Source organism: Delphinus delphis, chromosome 15 (genome assembly GCF_949987515.2).
Source record: "Delphinus delphis chromosome 15, mDelDel1.2, whole genome shotgun sequence".
In the NCBI taxonomy this organism is placed as follows: domain Eukaryota; kingdom Metazoa; phylum Chordata; class Mammalia; order Artiodactyla; family Delphinidae; genus Delphinus; species Delphinus delphis.
In genome coordinates, this window is record NC_082697.1 from 14892304 (window position 1) to 14914975 (window position 22672).

The window sequence follows — 22672 nt, forward strand, 5'->3', positions numbered from 1 at the left end:
CAGAAGCACCGTCTTAGGGGACTTGCTCAATAGCCATGAAGAGCCCATCCAAGGCCAGTGGCACAGCCTCCAGGTAAGAAGTCCAGTTCTTCCAGCCCACACCCCTTGCCCAGGGTGCTTCCTATTCCAAGTAATGGAAAGCGAGTACTTCCCTCAGCCCTGGGGAAGAGGACCCCTTCTCCTTCAGCTGCAGATATAAGTTCCCGCCTCCTAGTCTCAGCCCAGAACAAGCAGCTACTCACACCATGAAGCTCAGCCGCCTCCTTGCCCTTTGCCTCACCCTCTGCCTGGTGGGCTTGGCCAGCTCAGGAAAGACCTCAGGTGAGCTGAGGGGTTGGGAAAAGGGTCCCTGAGATCATAGCCTATGGGGTGTGAGGATGCTGGATCCAAGAGGCCACCTGGTCACTTCCCCCTCAGGAGGAAACCAGGGCCTAGGTATGGGAAGAGGCTCCCATGGGGTCACCATCTGGTCTCAGGAAAATGTGGGACCAGACCTCCCCGGTGTCTATGTGACATCTTCACCAAATTCTAATTTTTCTTAAAAAGCAATACACGTTTGTGTTAAAGACAAACCATATGTAAATGTATGAAGTTTAAAAAGTGGGTCCCCTGTTTTACATAGCGCCAACAATCCTGCTCTCCAGAATCCTACTCCCTAGAATTCTTAAGCAAGAAAATAAATGTTCATACTGCTTTGAAAATGAGGCCAGATTCTCAGACTTGGCTGCACACTGAAGTCCCCTGAGGAGTCTCTGGGTCCCACACTCAGAAATTCTGATTTGATTGGTCTGGGATGAAGCCTGGGCATTGGGACATTTTTTTAAAGTTCCCCAAGAGATCCTAATATTCTAACCAAGATTGAGAACTGCTGCCTAACAGAAGGTCTCGAATTCCCTTCCTAGAATGGTCTCTTCCCTATTCTGGGTTAAGTTTCTCCCAGTATATTCAGCATGGTCAGTGTCACACGCAGTGAAGATGCACAAAATGGTTCGGTAGAGGTGAGTTGACCCATGTGCTTATTTGTGTGAGGGATGCTGTCCTTATTAGGGAAAGTGTAATTATCAAAGTGGAGTTTGTTGCATCCCATAAGAAGTCCTGAGTGTCCAAGGCTAATGGTTGAGGGAGGGTGTGTGTAAGGGTTTGATAAATTCCTTTGTGTGATAACTGGACTTGGATGTAGTTAGGAGTTAAAATAACAAGTGATTCAGTAAAAGAGGCCAGTTTCCTTATTTGCTGATTACTCATGGATATTTAAGATTATTTAATGTAAATATCTTCTTCCTAGTTATAAAAAATGATACTTGTTCACTGGCATTCAAATGATACTAAAAAGAATTTTTAGGGAAATCCCTGGTAGTCCAGTGGTTAGGACTTGGCATTTTCACTGCCATGGGCCCGGGTTCCGTCCCTGATCAGGGAAGTAAGATCCGCAAGCCACGTGGCGCAGCCAAAAAAAAAATTTTTTTTAGAAGATAAAAATCCCTTCAAATTCCACCACCCAGAGATAACTACCCTAAATATATTGGTGAACAACTTTCATGTCATCATTCTACCGGTTTATACATATATTTTACATCCGCAGATCATACCAGATCTCCTATTTTGTAATTTGTTTTTTTTATTCAACAAAAGTTATGGACCTCTCCCCATGCTGATGCGTATAGATCAACACTATGCTTTTGTTTTTTGGCCACACTGTGCAGCATGCGGGATTTAACTTCCCCAGTGTCCCTGCAGTGGAAGTCAGAGTCTTAACCACTGGACCACCAAGGAAGTCCCAACACTATGCTTTTTAGTGACTGCATAATGGCCCACGGATCCCCTGTTGGTGAACATTTACATATTTTCCAAATTATAATTCTTTGCAATTATAAACAAATCTACAACAAACATCTTGATGTCAAGTTATGAGAGGCTATATGATTTTGGGGAAATTATGGTCTTATGATTTTGGGGAAATTACCAAACCTCTCCGAGCCTCAGTTTCTTCATTTGTGAAGTGGGGACAGTAATATCCTCTCCATTAGGTTAAATAATGGCAAGTATAGCAAACACCTAGGAGGGTACTTGGTGTAGAATAAATGCTGGGGGAAAAATACTCATTAGTTCTTTAAAAGGACACATAAGTGACAATCCTGTTCTTCCTTTACCTTGCAGCCAATCTTCAGCAAGAGGCTTCCCAGGAGTTGCTCCAAACTCCCCCTGCCCTCTGCCAGCTCCCCGCAGTGAGGGGCCCTTGCAAAGCCTCTTTGCACCGATACTTCTACAACTCTACGTCCATTGAGTGTGAGCCCTTTACCTATGGTGGTTGTCAGGGCAATGCCAACAATTTTGAGACCACAGAGATCTGTGTGAGGGTCTGCAAACCCCCTGGTGAGTCCTCTGATGGAAACAGGAGGAGTAATGGAGGTGACAGCATGCTGGGCATGTGAAGGGAGGTGGTGTTGGCGAGGATGCTGGCAGTGATTCAGATGATCATGTAAATATGGAAGTTGGTGATGATGGGAATAATGGGAATAAGAGATGGGTCACCGTGGGCTGGTGATGGGGGTAATGAGGTGTAGACAGTAAGGCTGCGGTGGATGGTGGCATGGATAGTAAAGATGAAAGGAAGCTTGGTTATTGCAGTAAGCCCTTTTAAAATACATGGTGGGGCTGGTAAAGGTGAAGACGGCAATGTAACTTTCACAGGGGGGATCCTGTTGACAGAGGTGATGAACGTGATTGTAGCACTGATCACGGTGGGAGGTGACAGAAATGAGGAGGCCCCCAGGTTGGTGGGTGTTGAAGGGGTTGGGTAAGGAGTCCAGCTTGATGGCTCTGGCTCTAGGTCGCCAACAGGCCAGCCAAATAGGGAGCTGGCTGTCGTCTCCCTTACAGAGACCAAGGTCAAGAGCAGCTGAAGGTGATACCTGCACGTTCCCAGGCCTTGACCGAAAGCTGGCTCGGCTGCCATTCCTGCGCAGAGGCCCTGCTCTGAGCCCATCCTGTGACCCTCCGGGACTAAGTCAATAAAGTGTTCAAAGTTGATGTGACCTGAAGCCTTCCTACAAGGGCCCTGGGCCTGTCCTCCAAAACTGCTCACAGCCACAGGGGCAATCAAACCTGCATCACCCCCACCCCTAACCTCCTTCAGACCCACATTGCCCTGTGTCCCCAGAATGAAGATGAGGACAGAGGACACAAGTTCCCCTATCGCCAGGGGTCCTCATGCAAGCCAGACTGAATGGAAATTTGGGGACCTTGAGTGTCTGTCCCTAGATCCTGGCCTGCTGCTCTTTCCTGCCCGGGGCTGCAGGATGAGCCAGAAGGTTCTTCCTGTCCAGCAGGAACCATGGCCTGGAGGAGTGTGGAGAGGGGTGGAAATTCAGGGAATCTTGGCCAGCTAGGGTGGCACTCCCCTCTCCACCCAGAGGGATACTGGAAAAATGAAATTTATACATATTTTTTAAATTGTGGTAAAATACATACAACATGAAATTTACCATTTTAACCATTTCTAAGTGTACAACTTAGTGGCATTATGTAGACTCACGTTGTTGTGCTAACGTGACCACCACCCACCTCCAGAACTTTTTCATCTTCCCAAACTGAAACTTGTACCCATTAAAAATTAACTCCTCTTCCCCCTCCCTGCAATCCTTGGACACCACAGCTCTAATTTCCGTCTCTGTGAGTCTGCTCCAGGAACCTCAGCGAAGTGGAATCACACGGTATTTGTCCTTTCGTGACTGGCTCGTTTCACCTAGCATCATCCATGTTGTAGCCTGTATCAAAATTTCCTTCCTTTTTTGGTTTTTGTTCTGTTTGTTTGTTTTTGTTTTGTTTTCGCTGCTCCGCACAGCATGAGGGATCTTAGTTCCCCAACCAGGGATTGAACCTGTGCCCCCTGCAGTGGAAGCACGGAGTCCTCACCACTGGACCGCCAGGGAATTCCCAAAAGTTCCTTCCTTTTAAAGACTAAATAATATTCCGCTCTTATATACATTTTTGAAAACCAGACAGGTCTGCCTGACCACCATGCCCACCACCCCCTGTAACTGTCTCCTCCTGTCCTGCGTCTAATCTAACCACTTCCTCTTGCTGAAAGGGAAACTGCTGGGCTTCCCTGGTGGCGCAGTGGTTGAGAATCCGCCTGCCGATGCAGGGGATGCGGGTTCGTGCCCCAGTCCGGGAAGATCCCACATGCTGCGGAGCGGCTGGGCCCGTGAGCCATGGCCACTGAGCCTGCGCGTCCGGACCTGTGCTCCGCAACGGGAGAGGTCACAACAGTGAGAGGCCCGCGTACCGCAAAAAAAAAAAAAAAAAAAAAAAAAAGAAAGGGAAACTGTTGCCCAAAGTCAAAGAGCAATACTAGAACCAGAACCTGGAATCCCTAGGCTAGATCCCTGTCCTGGTGATGTCACTGGTTCCCTTGGTGTGCCCTTCCCACCTCCATCCCCTTCAGATATCCTATTGCCCAGGAGCCAATCTAGATCATGTGAAATCACATCAGGAAGGACATGCTGAGTAGCCAGCCTTGCCCCAGGCTCAAAGTGGGAACCCAAAGTTGAATGGACCGGGACTTCCCTGGTGGTCCAGTGGTTAAGACTTCGTCTTCCAATGCAGGGGGTGCGGGTTTGATCCCTGGTCTGGGAGCTGATATCCCACATGTCTCATGGCCAAAAAACCAAAACATAAAACTGAAGCAGTACTGTAACAAATTCAATAAAGACTAAAAAAAAAAAATGGTCCACATCAAAAAAAAAATCTTTAAAAAAAAAAGTTGAATGGACCCTTGGGCTTTATCAAAGGCCTGAAATACTTAAATTAAATAGACATGAGTACATATATATTTGAGACAAAGGGCATGCTTTTCTCTTTATTTCCCCACTCTCTTTCGTGTTCTGAACTGTTACCAGAGACTGAGCTCTGGAAGATAAGCGTGAGGGTAGCCTTAACGACATGCCAGGCATTGTTCCAGACACTGCAGCTACAAAAGACAAATCCTGGCCCTTATAGAGAGTAATCGTTAATAAACAAGATAAGTAAGACACACAGCACTTTAGATGGTGGTGAGGGCTACAGAGGAAAACAAGATAGGCAAGCGGTGAGCTGGTAGCTGGAGCAGCAATTTAAAATCGGGTTGGCCAGGAAGACCTCATGAATAACTTGATGGTGGAGGTGGTGGAGAGGAGTTGGATTCTGCATTTATTTTGAAGGGAGAGCAAACAGATTTGTTGACAGAGCACAATGGGGAATGAAAAGAAGGATCAAGGATGAGTCAAGGTTTCTGGCCTGACAACTGGAATGATGAGAGCTGCCATTAGCAAAGATGAGCTGACGATGGGTGAGCATGTTTGGGGTGGGGGTGGAGATTATCAGAAGTTTGGTTTTGGGGATATTGAATTTGAGATGCCTTTAGACATCCAAGTGGAGATGGCAAGTAGGCAGCTGGGTAAATGAATCTGGAATTCAGGGACTAGCCAAGACCACTTCCCTTATCTGCCCACCTGCATTCTTATCTCACCGACACCCTGCGTATGTACTGCTTCGAAGTAAACTTGAGTAAAAGCATCTGGACCCAGTTGCTTTTGCCCATGGTCTGGACTAGCTCACTCACATCACCTCCCTTCCTAGACACACACACACACACACACACACACACACACACACACACACACACACCACACACACACACACACACACACACACACGTCGTTTGTATGTTCTAGAGGCTCTTGGAAAACCTTCAGAGGTAACCTGAACAGCCCCATCTATGTTAGCTGTACAGACATGACCAATCCTACTGTGTTAAAGACTGCACTCATACTTGTGGGGTTTCTAGAAAGCCCCTCACCCTACCCATCCCTACCTCTAGACCCCAGACCCCAAGCCAGAATAGCCCACACCCATTCATACATTTATGTCTGTTGACAGCACTTACAACTTGTCCTGAGTGCAGTCAGGTCCAGATGGCGGACAGCCCCTGTGCCTCCAGGAAGCTCCTAGTCTAATGGAAGTTAAAGGACAGTAACAGCCAGGGTGATAAGGAACATGAAAGCTAAGTCCAAGGAGGGGAGGGGCACACAGCAGCTCGGTGTATCAGGGAAGAATTCCTGGAGGAAGGAACATCTCACCTCGTTTTGTAAGTCAGAGTGAACCTAGCAGTTGAGGGGGGCATGTGGTTGGTGGAGCAGGGCATTTTGTTTGATGGGCAATCCACCAAACCACTATGATGGGAGAACTGGGGGAGGGAGGGGCAGACCACAAGTAGCTTATACAGTTGATGCCAAGTGTGTAAGAAGAAGAGACAGACGATGGGGGCAGGGCAGACATCTGCCTAAGGACTTGTTTTACAGGAATCCAGGGTTATACAACCAGGAGAGGTAGGCAGGGGTGGGCTTCAAAGCCTGTGGGTGGTCTAAGGACCACCTGCAACAGAAGCTCCAGAGGAGCCTGATAAAAACATAAAAACTCGAAGTCTAGGCTACACCCAGAACGACTGAATTCACAGGGTCTGGACCCCAGGAATCTGCACTATTTCACAAGAGCCCCAGATGATTCTAATACACAGTCTGGTTGGAAAACCACCACACAGAGTTCTTCCGTCACTCCAGCCCTACCCTTGGTGATGGGGACTGGTTCTCAGGGCTCCTAAAAGGCGCAGGATGATTCATTTTCATGGTCATGGAAATGTTGATGTAAAACACTCCCAGCCAAACCCAGGGAGTTCTGGGAATTACAGTCAGACATGGTGGGCGGGGAGGGAAGCAGGAGACGGGAAGGAATTTCTGGCAGGGGTGGGAGGAGGTAGGGGAATTTTATTTGGTTGGTTGGTTGTTTCTTTGGTGGGGAGGAGGGGATGGGGTAGGAGGTCCTGTTCAGGCACCCAGCAAACACGCCCTAGTCCCCAGCTCTTCCCAGGCCTCAGGGACAGGAGGCAAAGAACCAAGGAAATAGGCACTTTTTATTCCACACCCAGTGAACTCCACCTACCGCACGATACGAACTCCTCAGCACATCCTATTATCCAGGCCACCGTATAACAGAACTTTCTGCAGTGATGGAAACATCTGTCCTCGCTGCCCAGTACTGCAGCTGCTGATCACTTTTGGTTACCGAGCACTTGAAATGGGGCTAGTACGGCTGAGGAAGTACACTTTCAATTTCAATTAATTTCAATTCAAACACACATCTGGCTAGTGGCTACTGTCCTGATAGCGCCACTTGAGGCCCTGGCCCAATCCAGGGGTCAGCTTGGTTCAAAAACTGCCTCGGGGGAGGGCACGCGGCAGAAGCAGCCCTGGGGGTCCGTCACCACCCACCTCGGAGAGAAGCAGCAGCCCAGCGGTGAGGAGGGCGCGCCTCAGAGCGGGGGGACGCCTCGGGCGCGCCGGATGAGGTTGGCCAGCCGCCTGGCCAGGCCGCCCTTGCTGGGCTCCTCAATCTGGAAGGTTCGGGTGAGGAGGTTGTAGAAGGAGCCGTAGCACACGGCCACCACTGTGCACGTGAGGCAGATGACGTTGTAGGGCATGCTGAAGTCCGGCGTGGGCAGGCTCACCAGCAGTGGCTCCGTGTAGAGCCGCACGAAGTAGCTGGAGCTGTCGGAGGCTGGGAAGCTGGGGGTTGGGAGGGAGAGGTGAGGCTGAACCGGCTGCTACCCGCGCCGTCTCGCCACCCCCTCCTCGGACCGCACTGGGCCAGTCTTGGCAGTAAGGGTTTTCAAAGCCTTCTTAGCCTCAAAGCCTTTTAAAGCTCAACACAGAAATCTGATCACAGGAGAGCAGCTCCGGTGCTGAGCGAGAGGGAAGGGGCCCTGCCTCCACTTGGCTGCCTTTTCCTTAGCCTTCTGGTCTCAGCCTAAAGGCCATCTCCTCAAAGCAGCCTTCCTGAATGACCCACCAGACTACTCCCCAGTGACCTAGCAGCTCCCCTCTAGACTGAGCACAGGAAGGGCAGGGGCGAGTCTGTTTTGTTTACTGTGGTACACATGGTGCTCTCTGAAGTACCTGGCATCTGATAAGCGCTCAATTAAATATTTGTTAAGGGAAATAATGAGTAAACTTGGGCTATACATACTGCGCTTCTCACCTATTGATTCTCCTAGAAGCTCTTTAGGATCATTCCATAAAGGCTGTACAAATATTAGAGACCACTAGGGTTTTAATTAGGACTGAGGGAACCTACTCATTACTTTGGAAGAGGCAGCATGTAGCCCCAGCCCAGCCCGCAGGAACCTGATCCTCTGTGCTGGTGTCACGGCTGAGGTCACACTTACAGGGTGCTGAAGAGGGGACTCTCTTCCCAGTCCACGGGTTGGGCGGCCACCTCGCTGGGCACGAGGGCACTGAGGACAGATGGGCTGCAGAGAAGCAGACAGATATTCTGTGAGCCGTGTTCCTCACAGCTCCTCCATCAAGGGTAAGTGGCAGAGAGGGTGGGTCAGGAGGGTGGGGGCAGCAGGTCGGGGAGCCCACCTGACGTAGAAGCCGTGGTTGGGGTCCGGGGTGTACTCGGTCCACTTAAGCAGCGCCCGCTCAAACTGGATGGAGACCTTGGTGACCGAGCTGGCCGGTAGCTGAATCAGCATCTCCAGGAGGTGGGGCTGCATCCGGTCCTGGGCAGGCTGGTAGTGGATGTAACCTGGGGGAGAGGTAGGGGCCACCCATAGCTCTTTTTTTGTTAGTTAGTTAGTTAGTTAGTCAGTTATGGCTGCATTGGGTCTGTGTTGCTGTGCGCAGGCTTTCTCTAGTTGCAGCGAGCGGGGGCTACTCTTCATTGCGGTGCGTGGCCTTCTCATTGAGGTGGCTTCTCTTGTTGCGGAGCACGGGCTCTAGGCGCGTGGGCTTCAGTAGTTGTGGCTCGTGGGCTCTACAGCGCAGGCTCAGTAGTTGTGGCGCACGGGCTTAGCTGCTCCGCAGCATGTGGGATCTTCCCGGACCAGGGCTCGAACCTGTGTCCCCTGCATTGGCAGGTGGATTCTTAACCACTGTGCCACCAGGGAAATCCCACCCATAGCTCTTTCCTGGGCTCAGACTACCTGCACCTCTCATCTCTACCTATCAAGGCCTTGGGGCCTGGATCGGGGTGCCCAGAAGGAGGGCTTTGGATCACAGAAGCCAGGCAGGCTCACAGGAGGGAGGAGGATCGCAGAAAAGGGAAAAGGTGTTTCCAGGGCAGCCGCCATCCCAGGACGTGTTCAACCTAATCCATCTTCACATCATGAAAACTGGGCCACCAGACGTCAGGTGCCTCGCGTGATGCGAAAGGCAGTCCACAGAACCACCTGGGAAGTTTTCTTGCCAAAAATATAAGACCTGAATCTAATCAAATTTCTAAATCTAACCACTGATACTCAAGAATACACAAGGGACAGGAACATGCTAAACACGGGCAAATCCAGAATGCAGAACATCCTATACAACAAATGACCCAGTTTTGCCAACAAATAAATTAAAAAAAAAAAAAAAAAGCCTGGGAACTGTTTTATAGGTTAAAGGAGATTTAAGAGTACCACACTAATCAAGACGTGAATAACAAGGGAAATGGGGGTGAGGGGGAGTGTATACGGGAGCCCTGTACTTTCTGCTCAACTTCTCTATAAACCTAAAACCTAAAAGTCTATTACCTTAAAAAAGAGAGGGAGAGAAACTTAAGAGCATATCAAGCAAATGTAATGTGACGAGGTTACTTTGGTCCAATTCAAACAAACCAACTATAAAATTATTTTCAAGAACACTGGGGAAACAGGAGTGACAATGATAGATTATATATTTGTGTACTTTAGTATTTAAAGGTGAATTGATACAATGTCTAGAATTTAAGATACTCCAGCAGAAACATAACCAAACCAATAAATAAAGGGAGAGATGAAACAAAAATGACGGGAAGCTGTGGAACAGAATAGAGAGCTCAGAAATGAACCCACACTTATATGGGCAATTAATCTATGACAAAGGAGGCAAGGATATACAATGAGGAAAAGACAGCCCCTTCAATAAATGGTACTGGTAAAACTAGATAGCTACATGCAAAAGAATCAAACTGGACTACTTTCTCACACCATATACAGAAAAAAACCTCAAAATGGATTAAAGACTTAAACGTAAAACCTGAAATGATAAAACTTCTAGAAGAAAACATAGGCAGTATGCTCTTTGACCTGGCAATATTTTGGGGGGTATGTCTCCTCGGGCAAGGAAAACAAAAGCAAAAATAAACAAATGAGGTTACATTAAATTAAAAAGCTTCTGCACAGCAGAGGAAACTATCAACAAAATGAAAAGACAGCCTACTGACTGGGAAAGGTATTTGCAAACGATATATCCGATACAGGGTTAATATGCAAACTATACAAAGAACACATACAACTCAACATAAAAAAAAACCCAAAATTACAAACTGGGCAGAGGACCTGAACAGACATTTTTCCAAAGAAGGCATACAGATGGCCAACAGGCACACAAAAAAAATGTTCAACATCACTGATCATCAGGGAAATGCAAATCAAAACCACAATGAGATTATCACCTCACACCTGTCAGAATGGCTGTCATCAAAAAGACAGCAAACAGGGACTTCCCTGGTGGCACAGTCGTTAAGAATCCACCTGCCAATGCAGGGGACATGGGTTCGAGCCCTGGTCTGGGAAGATCCCACGTGCTGTGGAACGACTAAGCCCATGCACCACAACTACTAAGCCTGTGCTCTAGAGCCCACGAGCCACAACTACTGAGCCCAGGTGCCACAACTGCTGAAGCCTGTGACCCACAACAACTGAGACCACAAGCCACAACTACTGAGCCCGTGAGCCACAGCTACTGAAGCCCATGTGCCTAGAGCCCATGCTCCGCAACAAGAGAAGCCACCGCAATGAGAAGCCCGCGCACTGCAATGAAGAGTAGCCCCCACTTACCACAACTAGAGAAAAGCCCGTGTGCAGCCACAAAGACCCAACGCAGACAAAAAAAAAAAAAAAAAAAAAAAACGACAACAAATGACAAGTGTTGGTGAGTATGTGGAGAAAAGGGAACCCCGGTGCACTGCACTGGGAACGTAAATTGGTGTAGCCACTATGGAAAACAGCAGGGAGAGTCCTCAAAAAATTAAAAATAGAACGACCATACAATCCAGCAATTCCACTCATGGGTATTTATCTGAAGAAAATGAAAACATTAATTCAAAAAGATATATGCACCCCAACGTTTACTGAAACATTATTCACAATAGTCAAGATATGGAAACAACATACGTGCCCATCGATAGACAAATGGATAAAGAAGATGTGGTACATATAAACAATGGAATATTAGCCATAAAAAAGAAGGAAATCTCGACATTTGCAACAACGTGGAAGGACCTAGAGGATCTTACACTAAGTGAGATAAATCAGACAAATACTGTATGATATCACTTATATGTGGACTCTGAAAAATAAAAACAAATGAACGAACATAACCAAACAGAAACAGTCAGAGATACAGAGAACAAACAGGTGGTTGCCAGAGGCTGGGGGGGTGGGGGGCGAGGAGAGAAATAGGTGAGGGAGGGTAAGAGGTACAAATTTTCAGTTGCAAAATAAATGAATCACAGGTATGAAATGCACAGTGTGGGGAATATAGTCAATAACTACGTATAATATTTGTATGGTGACAGATGGTAACTAGACTTATCATGACGGTGATTTTGAAATGTACAGAAACACTAAATCACTATGTTATGCACCAGGAACTAACATAGTGTTATAGGTCAATTATACTTCAAAAATAAACAAAAAAGGGGACTTCCCTGGTGGTCCAGTGGCTAAGGCTCCGCGCTCCCAATGCAGGGGGCCCGGGTTCCATCCCTGGTCAGGGAACTAGACCCCACATGCCGCAACTAAAGGTCCTGCATGCCGCAATGAAGATCCCGCACACGGCAACAAAGATCCCGCGTGCCGCAACTAAGACCCACCGCAGCCAAATAAATAAATAAATTTAAAAAATAAAGAAATAAACGAACTCATAGAAAAAGAGATCAGATTTGTGGTTACTAGAGGTGAGGGGTAGGGGGAAGGGGAATTGGATGAAGGCAGTCAAAAGGCACAATCTTCGAGTTCTAAGATAAGAATTAGGAAAAAAAAAAAAAGAATTAGGGATGTCATGTACCACGTGGTAAATATAATAGGCACTGTTGTGCATTATGTATGAAAGCTGTTATGAGTAAATCCTAAGAGTCCTCATCACAGGGAAAAAACAATTTTTTTTCTATTTCTTTAATTCTGTATCTGTACAAGATGGTGGGTGTTCACTAAACTTACTGTGGTCATCATTTCATGATAGATGTAAGTTAAATAAGTATGTTGAACACCTTGAACTTATAATGTGCTATATGTCAATTATATCTCAATAAAACTGGAAGAAAGACATCAACAACAACAACAAACAAAAAATAGTATATGAAGCTGGAGACCGCTGAGGCTGGATAATGGGTACATGGGAGGTTCATTACACTATTCCATTTGGGTATGCGTTTGAAATTTTCCAGAGCGAACGGTTAAAAAAACAAAAGAAACAAACAAAAAAAACCCGAAAATCCTACAAAATACATTGGTAGGATGTTCGAAGTAGAGATTTTGAAGGTGGTACAGATAGTGGAGCTGAAAATAAGTAAAACTATTAACCACAGGCTTGAAAATATGGTAAACAACAGAGGGGTTTAGAGAAGATTGTAAGTCTAGCTGTTTGGGATGCGCTGTAACCTCTTCCTAGGAAGTCGTCTTCTGTATTACTAGTCTCCCTCCACTCCAAACGAAAACAAGTGCTTTTGTGCTATGCCTGGCATCTCTTAGAAAGCACTCAGTAAATATTAACTCTTCCTTAGAAAAATAATAGAAAATAAAAACAAATTTTAAAAATCACACCTCTTTACCCCACCCGAGGAAGCAAAACCATCTATTCCAGCTGTTATCTTCTTTGTTTCCAGTACTCTGTTTTTCTTGCTAACCTATTCTCCACCTGAAAGAGCTTATGAATCATCAGAAAACAAAAACATGTGCCCAGAGCACCAGGAAGCAAATGAAAAAGATATGGAAACTCCTGCCCTTATCAAGTCCTATTAAGAGTCACCAGAACTACGTGGTTTAACTCTTTTGGCTTTATAAATACTTCCAGATCTGGCATTGGTGAGGTTACCCTTTCCATTTCTCAAACTATTCCTAACTCGTGACGCCTGTGTAGACTGCCGAGGCACTTCCGGAATGACGCTGAGAACTGAGGCTTTGGGGGACCTGGAGGGGAGGTGGGGGGCTGGGTCGGGACTCGGCACTTACTTGGCTTGTTCTCCTTGCCCTTGGAGGTGATGGTGAGGGTGTGCACGTACAGCCGCAGGTACCAGGGCACAGTGTCCAGCAACAGCACGGGGAAGGCCCGGTACGGGTGGGTGTTATACAGCAGCGTGCTCAGCTCCCCGTTGTGCAGCCCGTAGCCGCTCACGTACCGCTGGGCGTACAGGAAAGGTGTGGGTGGGGCCTCTGTTCAGAGAAAAGTCAACAGTTAACCACTCCTTTAAAAAAAAAAAAAAAGCATCATTCCCCACCTTCACTGCCTGGGCCAGGTTCAGAGTCTCAAAGCCAGGGAGGGGAGGGGGTAATGCTTTGCATTCAGAACTGGGAAACCTGCATTCTGGAACCATCCCTGGCTTCCCCAACCCACAGCAATGATAACAGAATTACTAATATTTACTAAGTACTTATACAGGCCGAGCTCTGTGCCCCCAAACCAAGTGCTCCTCACGATATTTCACATTTTTCCTTGGTAACACTGAACATAATCACAATTGTTTGATGCCTGCTTCAACTATCAGATGTTAATGTTGCTCGAAAGCAGGGTACTTCTGTCTTCAAAAAAAATTTTGTTGACTGAATGAATGAATGCATGATTGACCTCCATGTTTTCCATTAATTACCTCACCTGATCCGCTAGGTATTATTGTCCCCGCTTTCAAGACGAGGCAGTAAGGTTAGGAACCTGCCAAGGGCACAGAGCTTAGAAGAGGTGGAGTTAGAATCAGGACGTCTGACTCAAGAGTTCTGGGTCTAAACACAAGCCTGTTACCTCGCGGTGAAGAGGCAGGACTGTGAGTCTCCCGCACGAGCTGAACCCTCTGTAGCCTATGGGGGCTGCGGCTGCCCACCTCCCACCCACCATTCCCTGGGGGTCTCTTCCACTTGAGCTGGAGGTTGAGGCTGCGCGAGCTGTTGATCACGGCCGTGTCCAGCAGGTCGTAGACGGCATAGGTCTTCCGGGTGCCCAGGACGACGTCCTGGTACGTGGTGAGCGGGGCCGGGTACACCTCCAATGTCTCATTGTCCTGGGGACACAACGGCAGGGCTGAGAAGCGAGCGGAGGGGCAGGCTGGTCTTGGGGGCTGGGGGCGGGCGATGTGTGTGGCTGGAGGCCTTAGTCTTAGTACCTGGCTATAGTTGGTGACGTCCACATAGACTCGGCTCTCCGAAGCCAGGGGGCAGGGCTCTGTGAGGGTTCGGGAGAACATCCGAAAGAGGGACCAGTCTGAGGAGCAGAGAGAGGGGTTGAGCAGGGGCGGGACTAGGCCTGCTCCACGTAGATGGGGTGGGGCTGGCAGTGGGTGGGCAGCTTACCTTGCTTCCCCTGCCCCGTGACGAAGGCATCAAATACAACGGACAGGGTCTGCCTCAGCTCCCAGGAGATGCTGGCACAGCGTGCATCCTACCACGAGGGCCAGAAGGCAGCAGTGAGGGCCTGCCACTCCCCCAGCCGCACAGCCCCAGGGACTACTACCCGGACTCAGTCCCTTGTCCATCCTGTACCTCCCCATCCATCAGTTTGCTACCACCCACTACCGAGCACTTGCCCTCGTGCCGGCAGCTTAACGCGCATCACTGGGATGAACCATCACTGATAACCAGAGGAACTGATACTACTATTATTCTCATTTGACAGATGAGAAAACCTGGGAACTAAAATGACTCACTCAAGGTCAAGTCAGCTGGTGAGTGGCTGAGCTAGCAGCTGCACCCACACGGCTATCACTCTTAACCACGACGAAGACTGAGCGAATGCTTGCCAGGCAACCACTCGGTTTCCTTGGTGCGTGGCCAGTGCCCTGACTCATCATCATCACATCTCCCACTGACTACTGGCTCAGCCCTCGGTAGACACTGGGCTATGTGCTTTACCTGCACCTTCTCTCAGAGCCCCTGGATGGCCCCCATCGCCTGTTCCCCGTGACTTACTCTGCAAACAGGGCGGATATGCACTGCCTGGGAGTGGTAGCTCGTGTGAAACAGGCGATCGGCCTTCAGCAGCACAGAGAGACCTGCCTGGAGGAGGTGGCAAGAGAGAAAACGTCAGTGTCCCACACGGCAGGGCACCCGGGCATGGGGCCGAGGTCAGGCAGTGAGGGGGCATCTGCCGACTCCATCCACTCTCTGGGGCTCCCACCTACATTGAGGCCCCTCTGGCCTCACCTTGGAACTGCAGGGCAAGAGCTTCTTCCACGGGGTGAGGTTCTCAGTGCAGACGACCTCCCGAGGCAGCACCGCATAGCGCAGGAAGGAGTGATCTGTGCCTGAGAGATGGAAGCCTGTCTGGGGAGGCTCTCAGGTCGCCCCTCCTCAGGACCCACACATACTCTCTAGTACCACCGCCCTAACAGTGTCAGCTCAGGGGGAAGCGGGGAGGACACCCTCCTCCCTTTGGGAGAAGGTAATGCGGAGACAGCAGAGTCTCGGGAAACCTTCCTCTGGGGCCTGCACACCCAGGGGATTTATGACCTGGCCCCGCTGAGGAAGAAGGAAGCAGAGGGGAAAGGAGGCAAAGGCTTGGGTAGGAGGAACAGGAAGAAGGAAGGGGCCGTGGAGGCTGTCTCACCATTGGCCAGCCCCAGGGGTTTGAAGGAGGCGCTGGGCGTGACTGTGTTGGTGGAGTCAATGAAGTTGAGAGAGGCGCAGAAGATCCCCGAGAGGACGTTACTGAGCTCCTTCCAGGACTTATCCACACTAAACGGAGACACAAACCCACTCACTGTCCCAGGGCTGCGTCTGCTTCCTCACTCCCCTCTGGACACCCCTGCATCCCCAGAGGCCTCTGCTTGGGTGGTTCCTCCTCCCGCCTAGTAATGCCCTCCTAACTCCTCTCTGCTCCCCTTCGAAGAGGTTCCCTCCTCCAGGAAGCCTTGCCGCCCTCCTCAACCACAGCCTCCTCCTGGGCTGCTGCAGTTCTGACCATCCGAGCCTCTCACCAGGGTCCTCCTGGGAAATGGCTGGGTGGCAACAGCATCTCGTCCTAAGCATCTTTTCTCCTCAACTAGGCTGTGAGCAACCTGAGGGCAGGGAGCAAGTCTGGGTCACCCACGTACCTCCCACAATGCTATGCAAAACGCCCCACACGCCAGAGGCTGAGATCAGCTCACTGATCCAACCTGAGGTGTGCTCAGCTGGGCAAAACGACATACTTCCCTGTGAAAACCCTGGGTGAGTCCTGGTTCTACGCACAGGGTTGGGAAGTCTTACATCTACAGAGGCTCACTGAGCAAGGGAAAACAAGCATTCTAGGACCCCACAGAAACATCAAATTAAATTAGACTTTTTTCTTAGAGAAATACCAAAACAGATTTGCTCTTTATACTAATAACAGAATAAAACGAGAATTCTGAACATCACCTCCATATTATAGGTAATTATGAGGGGAGACAGTGACAGCAGAGCAGTTGGGACAAAAGGCAAAGAAGCCAGGGTTCAGACAAGAGAGGAAGCCTTGGCTACTGTGGGGTTTGCTCCTCATTTGACATCACCTTAGAGCTGTCCTGGGGGTTTTCAATAGTCCTCTGTTCAGAGCTTTCCAATTGCTCCAATCCTTAGGCCTCAAATAAAGACTGCAAACTGGAGGCCTGAGAGCTCTACCCAAACCATAGCCGTGTTTCATTTGACGTGCACAATGTTAACCCATGTGCATTTCTTAGATGTTTTAATTACTTGCTGACACTTAAACTTGCCAATTTTCACATTAAAATCCAGATTGCTGGTAACTCGTTAAAAATGAGAGTATCTGACGACCCTAGGCCCCTATTCCCACGTGGCAACAATCCATAGGACTGAGTGGCAGCTGTCCTCCCAAGCTCTGCCACAGGCCTCATCACTCCCTATTCTGACTCCAATTTTTTTTTTTTTTAATCATACACGTGCTACTGATTTCCCACAGTCGGATTAAGAGGATACTGTGGTCCAACCACAGTACCTAACCACCTCCCTCCGCCCCGCAAATAAAAGCAATTTTTCTAATACAGAGATCTGGTGTCTTGTAGGCCAATTCTAGCCCACATATACTTTGTTTGGCCCTTGTGGCATTTTGTTATTATTATGTGAATGAATGTCTTTTAAAAGGCTGTCCAGTTTGCCACAGCTTCCTACTGCCTTACATCTAAGTAAGCTTCACATATTTGTTATCTACATCTGTAGATATACACATACACTACCTCAGGTCTGGAAGTATTAGGGGAAGGAAGTATATTCAGCCAAGAATGCCACTACGTCATAATATTTCTTACTTCCAACGCCATATTTACCCCCATGGAACTGCTGCCCCCAGGGGCAGTAGCAGGAGGACACCACCTGCCCTGCCATGTTCCCAGCACAGCCTGCCACAGGCCTCAAGGTGGGCACTCACTCAGTGACGGTGTCTTGGAACCAGGCCCACAGCTCTGCACCTGATGGGGCCTGCAAGAAGGGTGTCCCCCAGTATCGAGTCCTCCAGAAGCCTTGGGTTAAGGACAGGTGCAGCTCCCGTAGAGAATACTTGGAGATCAACTGCCCCAGTGCTTTGGGGAAGAGCCTATAATGAGATACTGGAGAAGGAGGTGCAGGTGAGTGATGATCCTGGAGGGAGGGTTCTCAGCCACCCCAAAGAGACAATACACCCCAGTTCTGGGGTCAGAGGAATCTAGATTCCTGACCAGACTCAGTCACTTACAAGCGATGTGATCTTGGACAGGTGCCTTACCTCTCTATATCTCCAATTTCTTCCTTGTAACCATTCACAGAACTTATCACCGTGCCCAGCACCCACGATAAACCGTAACCGTCAATAGCATCATCATCAGTGTTGTCAACAGAGGGTTTTAACTAAATGTTTAGAGTGGCAGCCTGGAGCTGCGGAGAGAGCACTGGACTAAAAGTCAGGAAGAGTCACTGCTCCTCTCCGGGGCTCAGTTTCTTCACTGGTATAACGGGATTCTTCAAAAACTATCCCATCCTTCTACAAGGACCATCTGTGTCAGGCCCCAAGCCCAGGGACCAGAACCTCACCCAAGGATCAGTCCTCGCCCCCAAGGCTAGCCTCCACCCCACTCCCAGCAGGTGCCACAGATATCTTTCTCCCGTCAGTGTCCTCTTCTCACCTTCTTCCCGCTGCAGCTCCGAATCCCAGCGCGTGCGGAACTGGAATGTGGCGGCTACGTCCCCAGAAGGCAGCGGGGTGATGACGAGCTCCTCCCGCAGGCTGTCGCGTGGGGGCTCCGTCTGGCCCCAGACGCCCGGCCCGAGAAGCAGCAGCACCAGCAGAGAAAGCGGCGCTGCCGCCGCCATAGCTGCGGCTGTTTCCGCCTCCCAATGGCCCCGCCCCCGCGAAAGGCCGGCTTCCAATAGGAAGAGCGTTTGAGAAGCGACTTCCGGTGCCGTCCCGGAAGCCGGGGTGCGGCTACGACAGCGACTGCCAGGATAGGCCTTTGAAGGGCTGCTGGGTGTAAAGGGGCGCTGATAGGGCACAAAGGGCAGTGGGCACGTGGCGTGGCTGGGACCTGGATTGAGGACCCCCGCTTCCCCACGACAAAGTTCTTAATAATACCGACCGCCATTGTGCCTCCGTGATAGTTGAAGAAACAGACTGAAAAATTATTACTTTTGCAAGGTCACACTGCCAGGCTCCTGTCTCCCTGAGCTTCGTGTCTCTATTTGCCCTGTCCTAAGCCTAGCCAAGAACTTTACTGCAAAACCCTCAAATAACTCACCCTTTTATTATGAAAAATTTCAAACATACAACAAAATTGAAAGGATGAATACCTGTTAAAATGAACATCTGTATCCGCATCACCCAGATTCCACTATTAACATGTTACTGCACTTGTTTTATCACATATCAGCTTCTATCTCCCCCAATTCATCTTATGTTTTGATGCATTTCAAAGAAATTTCAGACATAAGGACACTTCCCCTTAAATGGTTCAGCATGCATATCATTAACTAGAGTTCCATAGCTGTTTACATTTTTCTTTTGGTGTAAAATTTACAAACAATGAAATGCTCAACTCTGAGGTGCACATTCATTGAGTTCAACAAATGGATACACCTGTGTAACTCTTCAAGATATGTTTGGAAAATCCCTGAAAGTTGGCTAATGCCCCTTGCCAGGCAATGTCTGTGACCCCTGCCTTCCAGATGCAACCACTGTTCTGATTTTTCTCCAGAAAATGGATTAATCTGTTCTAGAGCTTCGTATAGATGAAATCATCATATAGTATGTGTACTTTTTTTGTAAAAGGCTTCTTTCATGGGAAGAATGTTTTGGAGAATCATTCATGTTCTTGCATGTATCAGCAGTGTGTGTCTTTTCATTTCTGTGTAGTAGTCATACATTGTCTGAATATACCATAGTTTATCTGCTCTCCTGTCCATGTACACCTGAGTTCTTTCAAGTTTTTAGTTCTTATGAGCTAGGCTGCTATACAAGTTTCTTTGTAGGCATATGCTTACATTTCTTTTAGGTAAATATTTAGGAGTGGTCAAAGAATAGGTATATGTTTAATTTTACAAGAAACTGCTAGATCTTTCTCCAAAACATGTCATTTCATACTTGTACCAACAATGTATGAGAGTCCCCATTGCTCCACATCCTGGTGAACATTTAATTTGCGGGGCTTTTTCGTTTTTGCCACGTGGGCGTGTTTGTAGTAGTATCTCATTGTGGTTTTAATTTGCATTTCCGTGGTACCTAGTGATGTTGAACAGCTTTTCATGTGCTTCTTGGCCATTCATATCTTTTTTGCGAAAGATCTGTTAAAATCTTTTTCCACCTCTCCCCTTTTGTGCTGACTTGAGTTGTAGGAGTTCCAAGCAATTCCTGCTTTGGTTTTTCCACCTGCCCAATGGGGTACACATTCATGAAGGATTTTGTAGAGTCTTTTGGTAAAACTGACAACCATCTGGCTCTGAAGAACCAGAGATTTGGTGTCTGCCGGGTCTGCCTAGATATACCCCTGACCAACTGGAGAGGAAGTGTCAAAAAGACGTCTTTGTCTCATTATGCTCTCATTCTACTTACATCCAGTGTTCCCGCCCCACTAGACATGGAATAGAAGGAAGGCCACGAGCTTAGATGTCAGACAGACGTGGGTTCAAATCCCCACACCAGCCTTTAATCCATATGAGCATGAGCAACCTGAGTGCCACTCTTCCTGCTCTGTAAAACAGATAAACCTGCTTTCAGGGTTGTTGTAAGGATCAGAAATCAGGTACATGTAGAATCTGGAATGTAGTAAGTGCTTAATAGCCTCAACTAACCTTTACTCCAAGAGCTCTGTGAGGCAGGCACTATTATCTCCATCTTACAGATGAGTAAACTGAGTACAGAAACTGAGATAATTGCCTAAGATCACAGTGAGTGATGGAGCCAGAACTCGAGTCCACACTATCAACTTCAAAAACAAATTTTTTAAGGGAGTTGCTGTTATGATTATGATTACCTTGTACTTCTATGCTTTGTTTCCTTTTGAAATTGCCTGTCCCCATCACTCAAGACCAGCCACCCCCTGAGAAGACCTGCCTTCTCCCTCTCTAGTGTGCTACAGCCCACATTATAGTTCCATTATCTGTGGCCATGTCTCTTCCTGGAAGAGCTCTTGGCCACCTTAGTGTTTCTGTTGCATAAGCAAGGAGGTTAGCACATAGTGGGGGCTCAGTAATATTTGAATGAACAAACAAGAAAATATCATAACACCGTTCCATGTTGTCCCCACACCGCCATACTGTTCACAGTATCAAGTTCTGTGCACCCCTGGGGACTACTACAGTGTGAGCCGTCCTGGGAATCTTCCCCTGAGATGTGGTCCCTCCTATTTCCTCCACAGCACAGGATTCTACAGGAGGAGTCTGTCTTCTTCCCTCCTCTCAAGAGTCTATGACAAGTCTATGCAATGGACAGAAGACACCACACTGTGGCTTGGAGACTGATAGCTGGACTGCTTGCCTCGGAGTTGGAGCCAAATCATCCCCCATCTCCAAGGGCCCTGTGTGGCCTCAAATAAAACAGTCAGCTGGAGATGCTGGCTCTGGCTCTGAAGGCCAGCCAAGCCCCTGTGGTTTGGCAGAAGAAGAGGTCATTGTCCAAACAGGAAGTGGTCCTGGGGTCTCAGCTGACCCTAGATTTTCCCAGGCGGGGCTGGGGCTCATAGCAGCTGAACTGGAGGCTCCCCGTAGGCTCACAAACAATTCCACCTCTCCAGAGGGCTGCCGATCCCTCTCCCTGGACAGGCTCCCTGCCCCAGACCCCACAGATCTTAGCATTGTGTGCCTGGGGTTGTTGACATGCTGACAGCAACCAAGCTAGGCTAGCTTCCCATCATTCACCTTGGAGGAGAATGGGGAGATCCCAGGAGCTGAGAAGCCCTCAGAGCTGACCTGTGGATATTATGGGGTGCACCCCAGGAGAAGGCTCAGCCGCAGTCAGACCGGAGGCTGAGCCTCGCTACTCCAAAGGAAGGGACAAGAGGACAAAGAACAAGAGGGCGGAGACCATGTCTTCTGTGTGCAGCAAAGTCATCGGCAACCCAGAAAAACCACAAAATTTAACATGAGGCCGGGCCCTGGCCCAGCACAGTGGATGATCTCAACTTGGACACAGACACTTTTAGACAAAAGGAACACAGAACTCCCACAAGTTTTTCAGTAGCGCTAGGAAAAGCACTTAAGAACTGTCACTTACAATGGCCTCCTACAGGGGTGGAAGCAAAATGGGGCTATTGGGAAGACTGCACCCCTGTCACTCAGCCTGGATGGTACAAAGAGCTTTGGGATTTAGGCCGAAGGTCACTGACTCCATGGATGGTTTGATGTATGAAGGGAGGTGGAATGATTTAGTTTTTCTAATATGAAAAATGACTTGATGTTCCTTAAGGCTAGGTCCTATAACCCTCCTTTTATTCCAGTCTCTCCCTGGGCAAGCTCACTTGCACCCATACCTAAACTTACTTCCTACGTACTGATAAGTCACCTACTGATTTTCCAGCCCAATCCTCTGATCTACATTCCACTCTCATGCGTCCAAGTCCCTACTCAAAATGTCCTCTTGGTCTCAAAAGCAACTCGAACTCAACATGTCCAAAACCCAATTTATGGCCTCTTCCCCAAACCTAGTGCTCTCCTAAACTCCCCATCTGGATGAAGAACCCTCCAAATTATCCTGCAGCACAGGGCAGAAGCAAGGGTGGCACCCCTGAGCCCTTCCTCTCTCACACCTACCTATGAAAATAGTTTGAAATTTGCCTCCCCAATATCTCTCCATTCCTTCCACTTTTCTACAGCCGCCCCACCTCCACCCTATTCCATTTTTACCTAGATGGCTACAGTCATCTCCTGGCTTCCAGGCATCCATTCTGGTCCCCTCCAATCAGTACATCTCTA

General features: G+C 48.5%; 2 protein-coding genes across 2 annotated transcripts; one reads left to right on the top strand and one right to left on the bottom strand.

The window, feature by feature from the left end:
* The first annotated feature begins 239 nt into the window (after positions 1–239).
* On the top strand, positions 240–3003 carry LOC132438481 (colostrum trypsin inhibitor-like). The gene is made up of 3 exons (XM_060032698.1): positions 240–321; positions 2158–2373; positions 2881–3003. Exons 1-3 carry the CDS (start codon positions 246–248, stop codon positions 2901–2903), a joined length of 315 nt encoding a protein of 104 aa, XP_059888681.1. The 5' UTR covers positions 240–245; the 3' UTR covers positions 2904–3003.
* A 2998-nt stretch (positions 3004–6001) lies between these two features.
* On the bottom strand, positions 6002–18609 carry PIGT (phosphatidylinositol glycan anchor biosynthesis class T). The gene is made up of 12 exons (XM_060030723.1): positions 18397–18609; positions 17667–17844; positions 15873–16000; positions 15470–15570; positions 15236–15322; positions 14621–14708; positions 14434–14531; positions 14166–14331; positions 13292–13492; positions 8460–8625; positions 8261–8344; positions 6002–7601 (listed from the first exon to the last, which is right to left on the bottom strand). The coding sequence occupies exons 1-12, from the start codon at positions 18581–18583 to the stop codon at positions 7349–7351; spliced, it is 1737 nt and encodes a 578-aa protein (XP_059886706.1). The 5' UTR covers positions 18584–18609; the 3' UTR covers positions 6002–7348.
* Positions 18610–22672: the final 4063 nt, after the last annotated feature.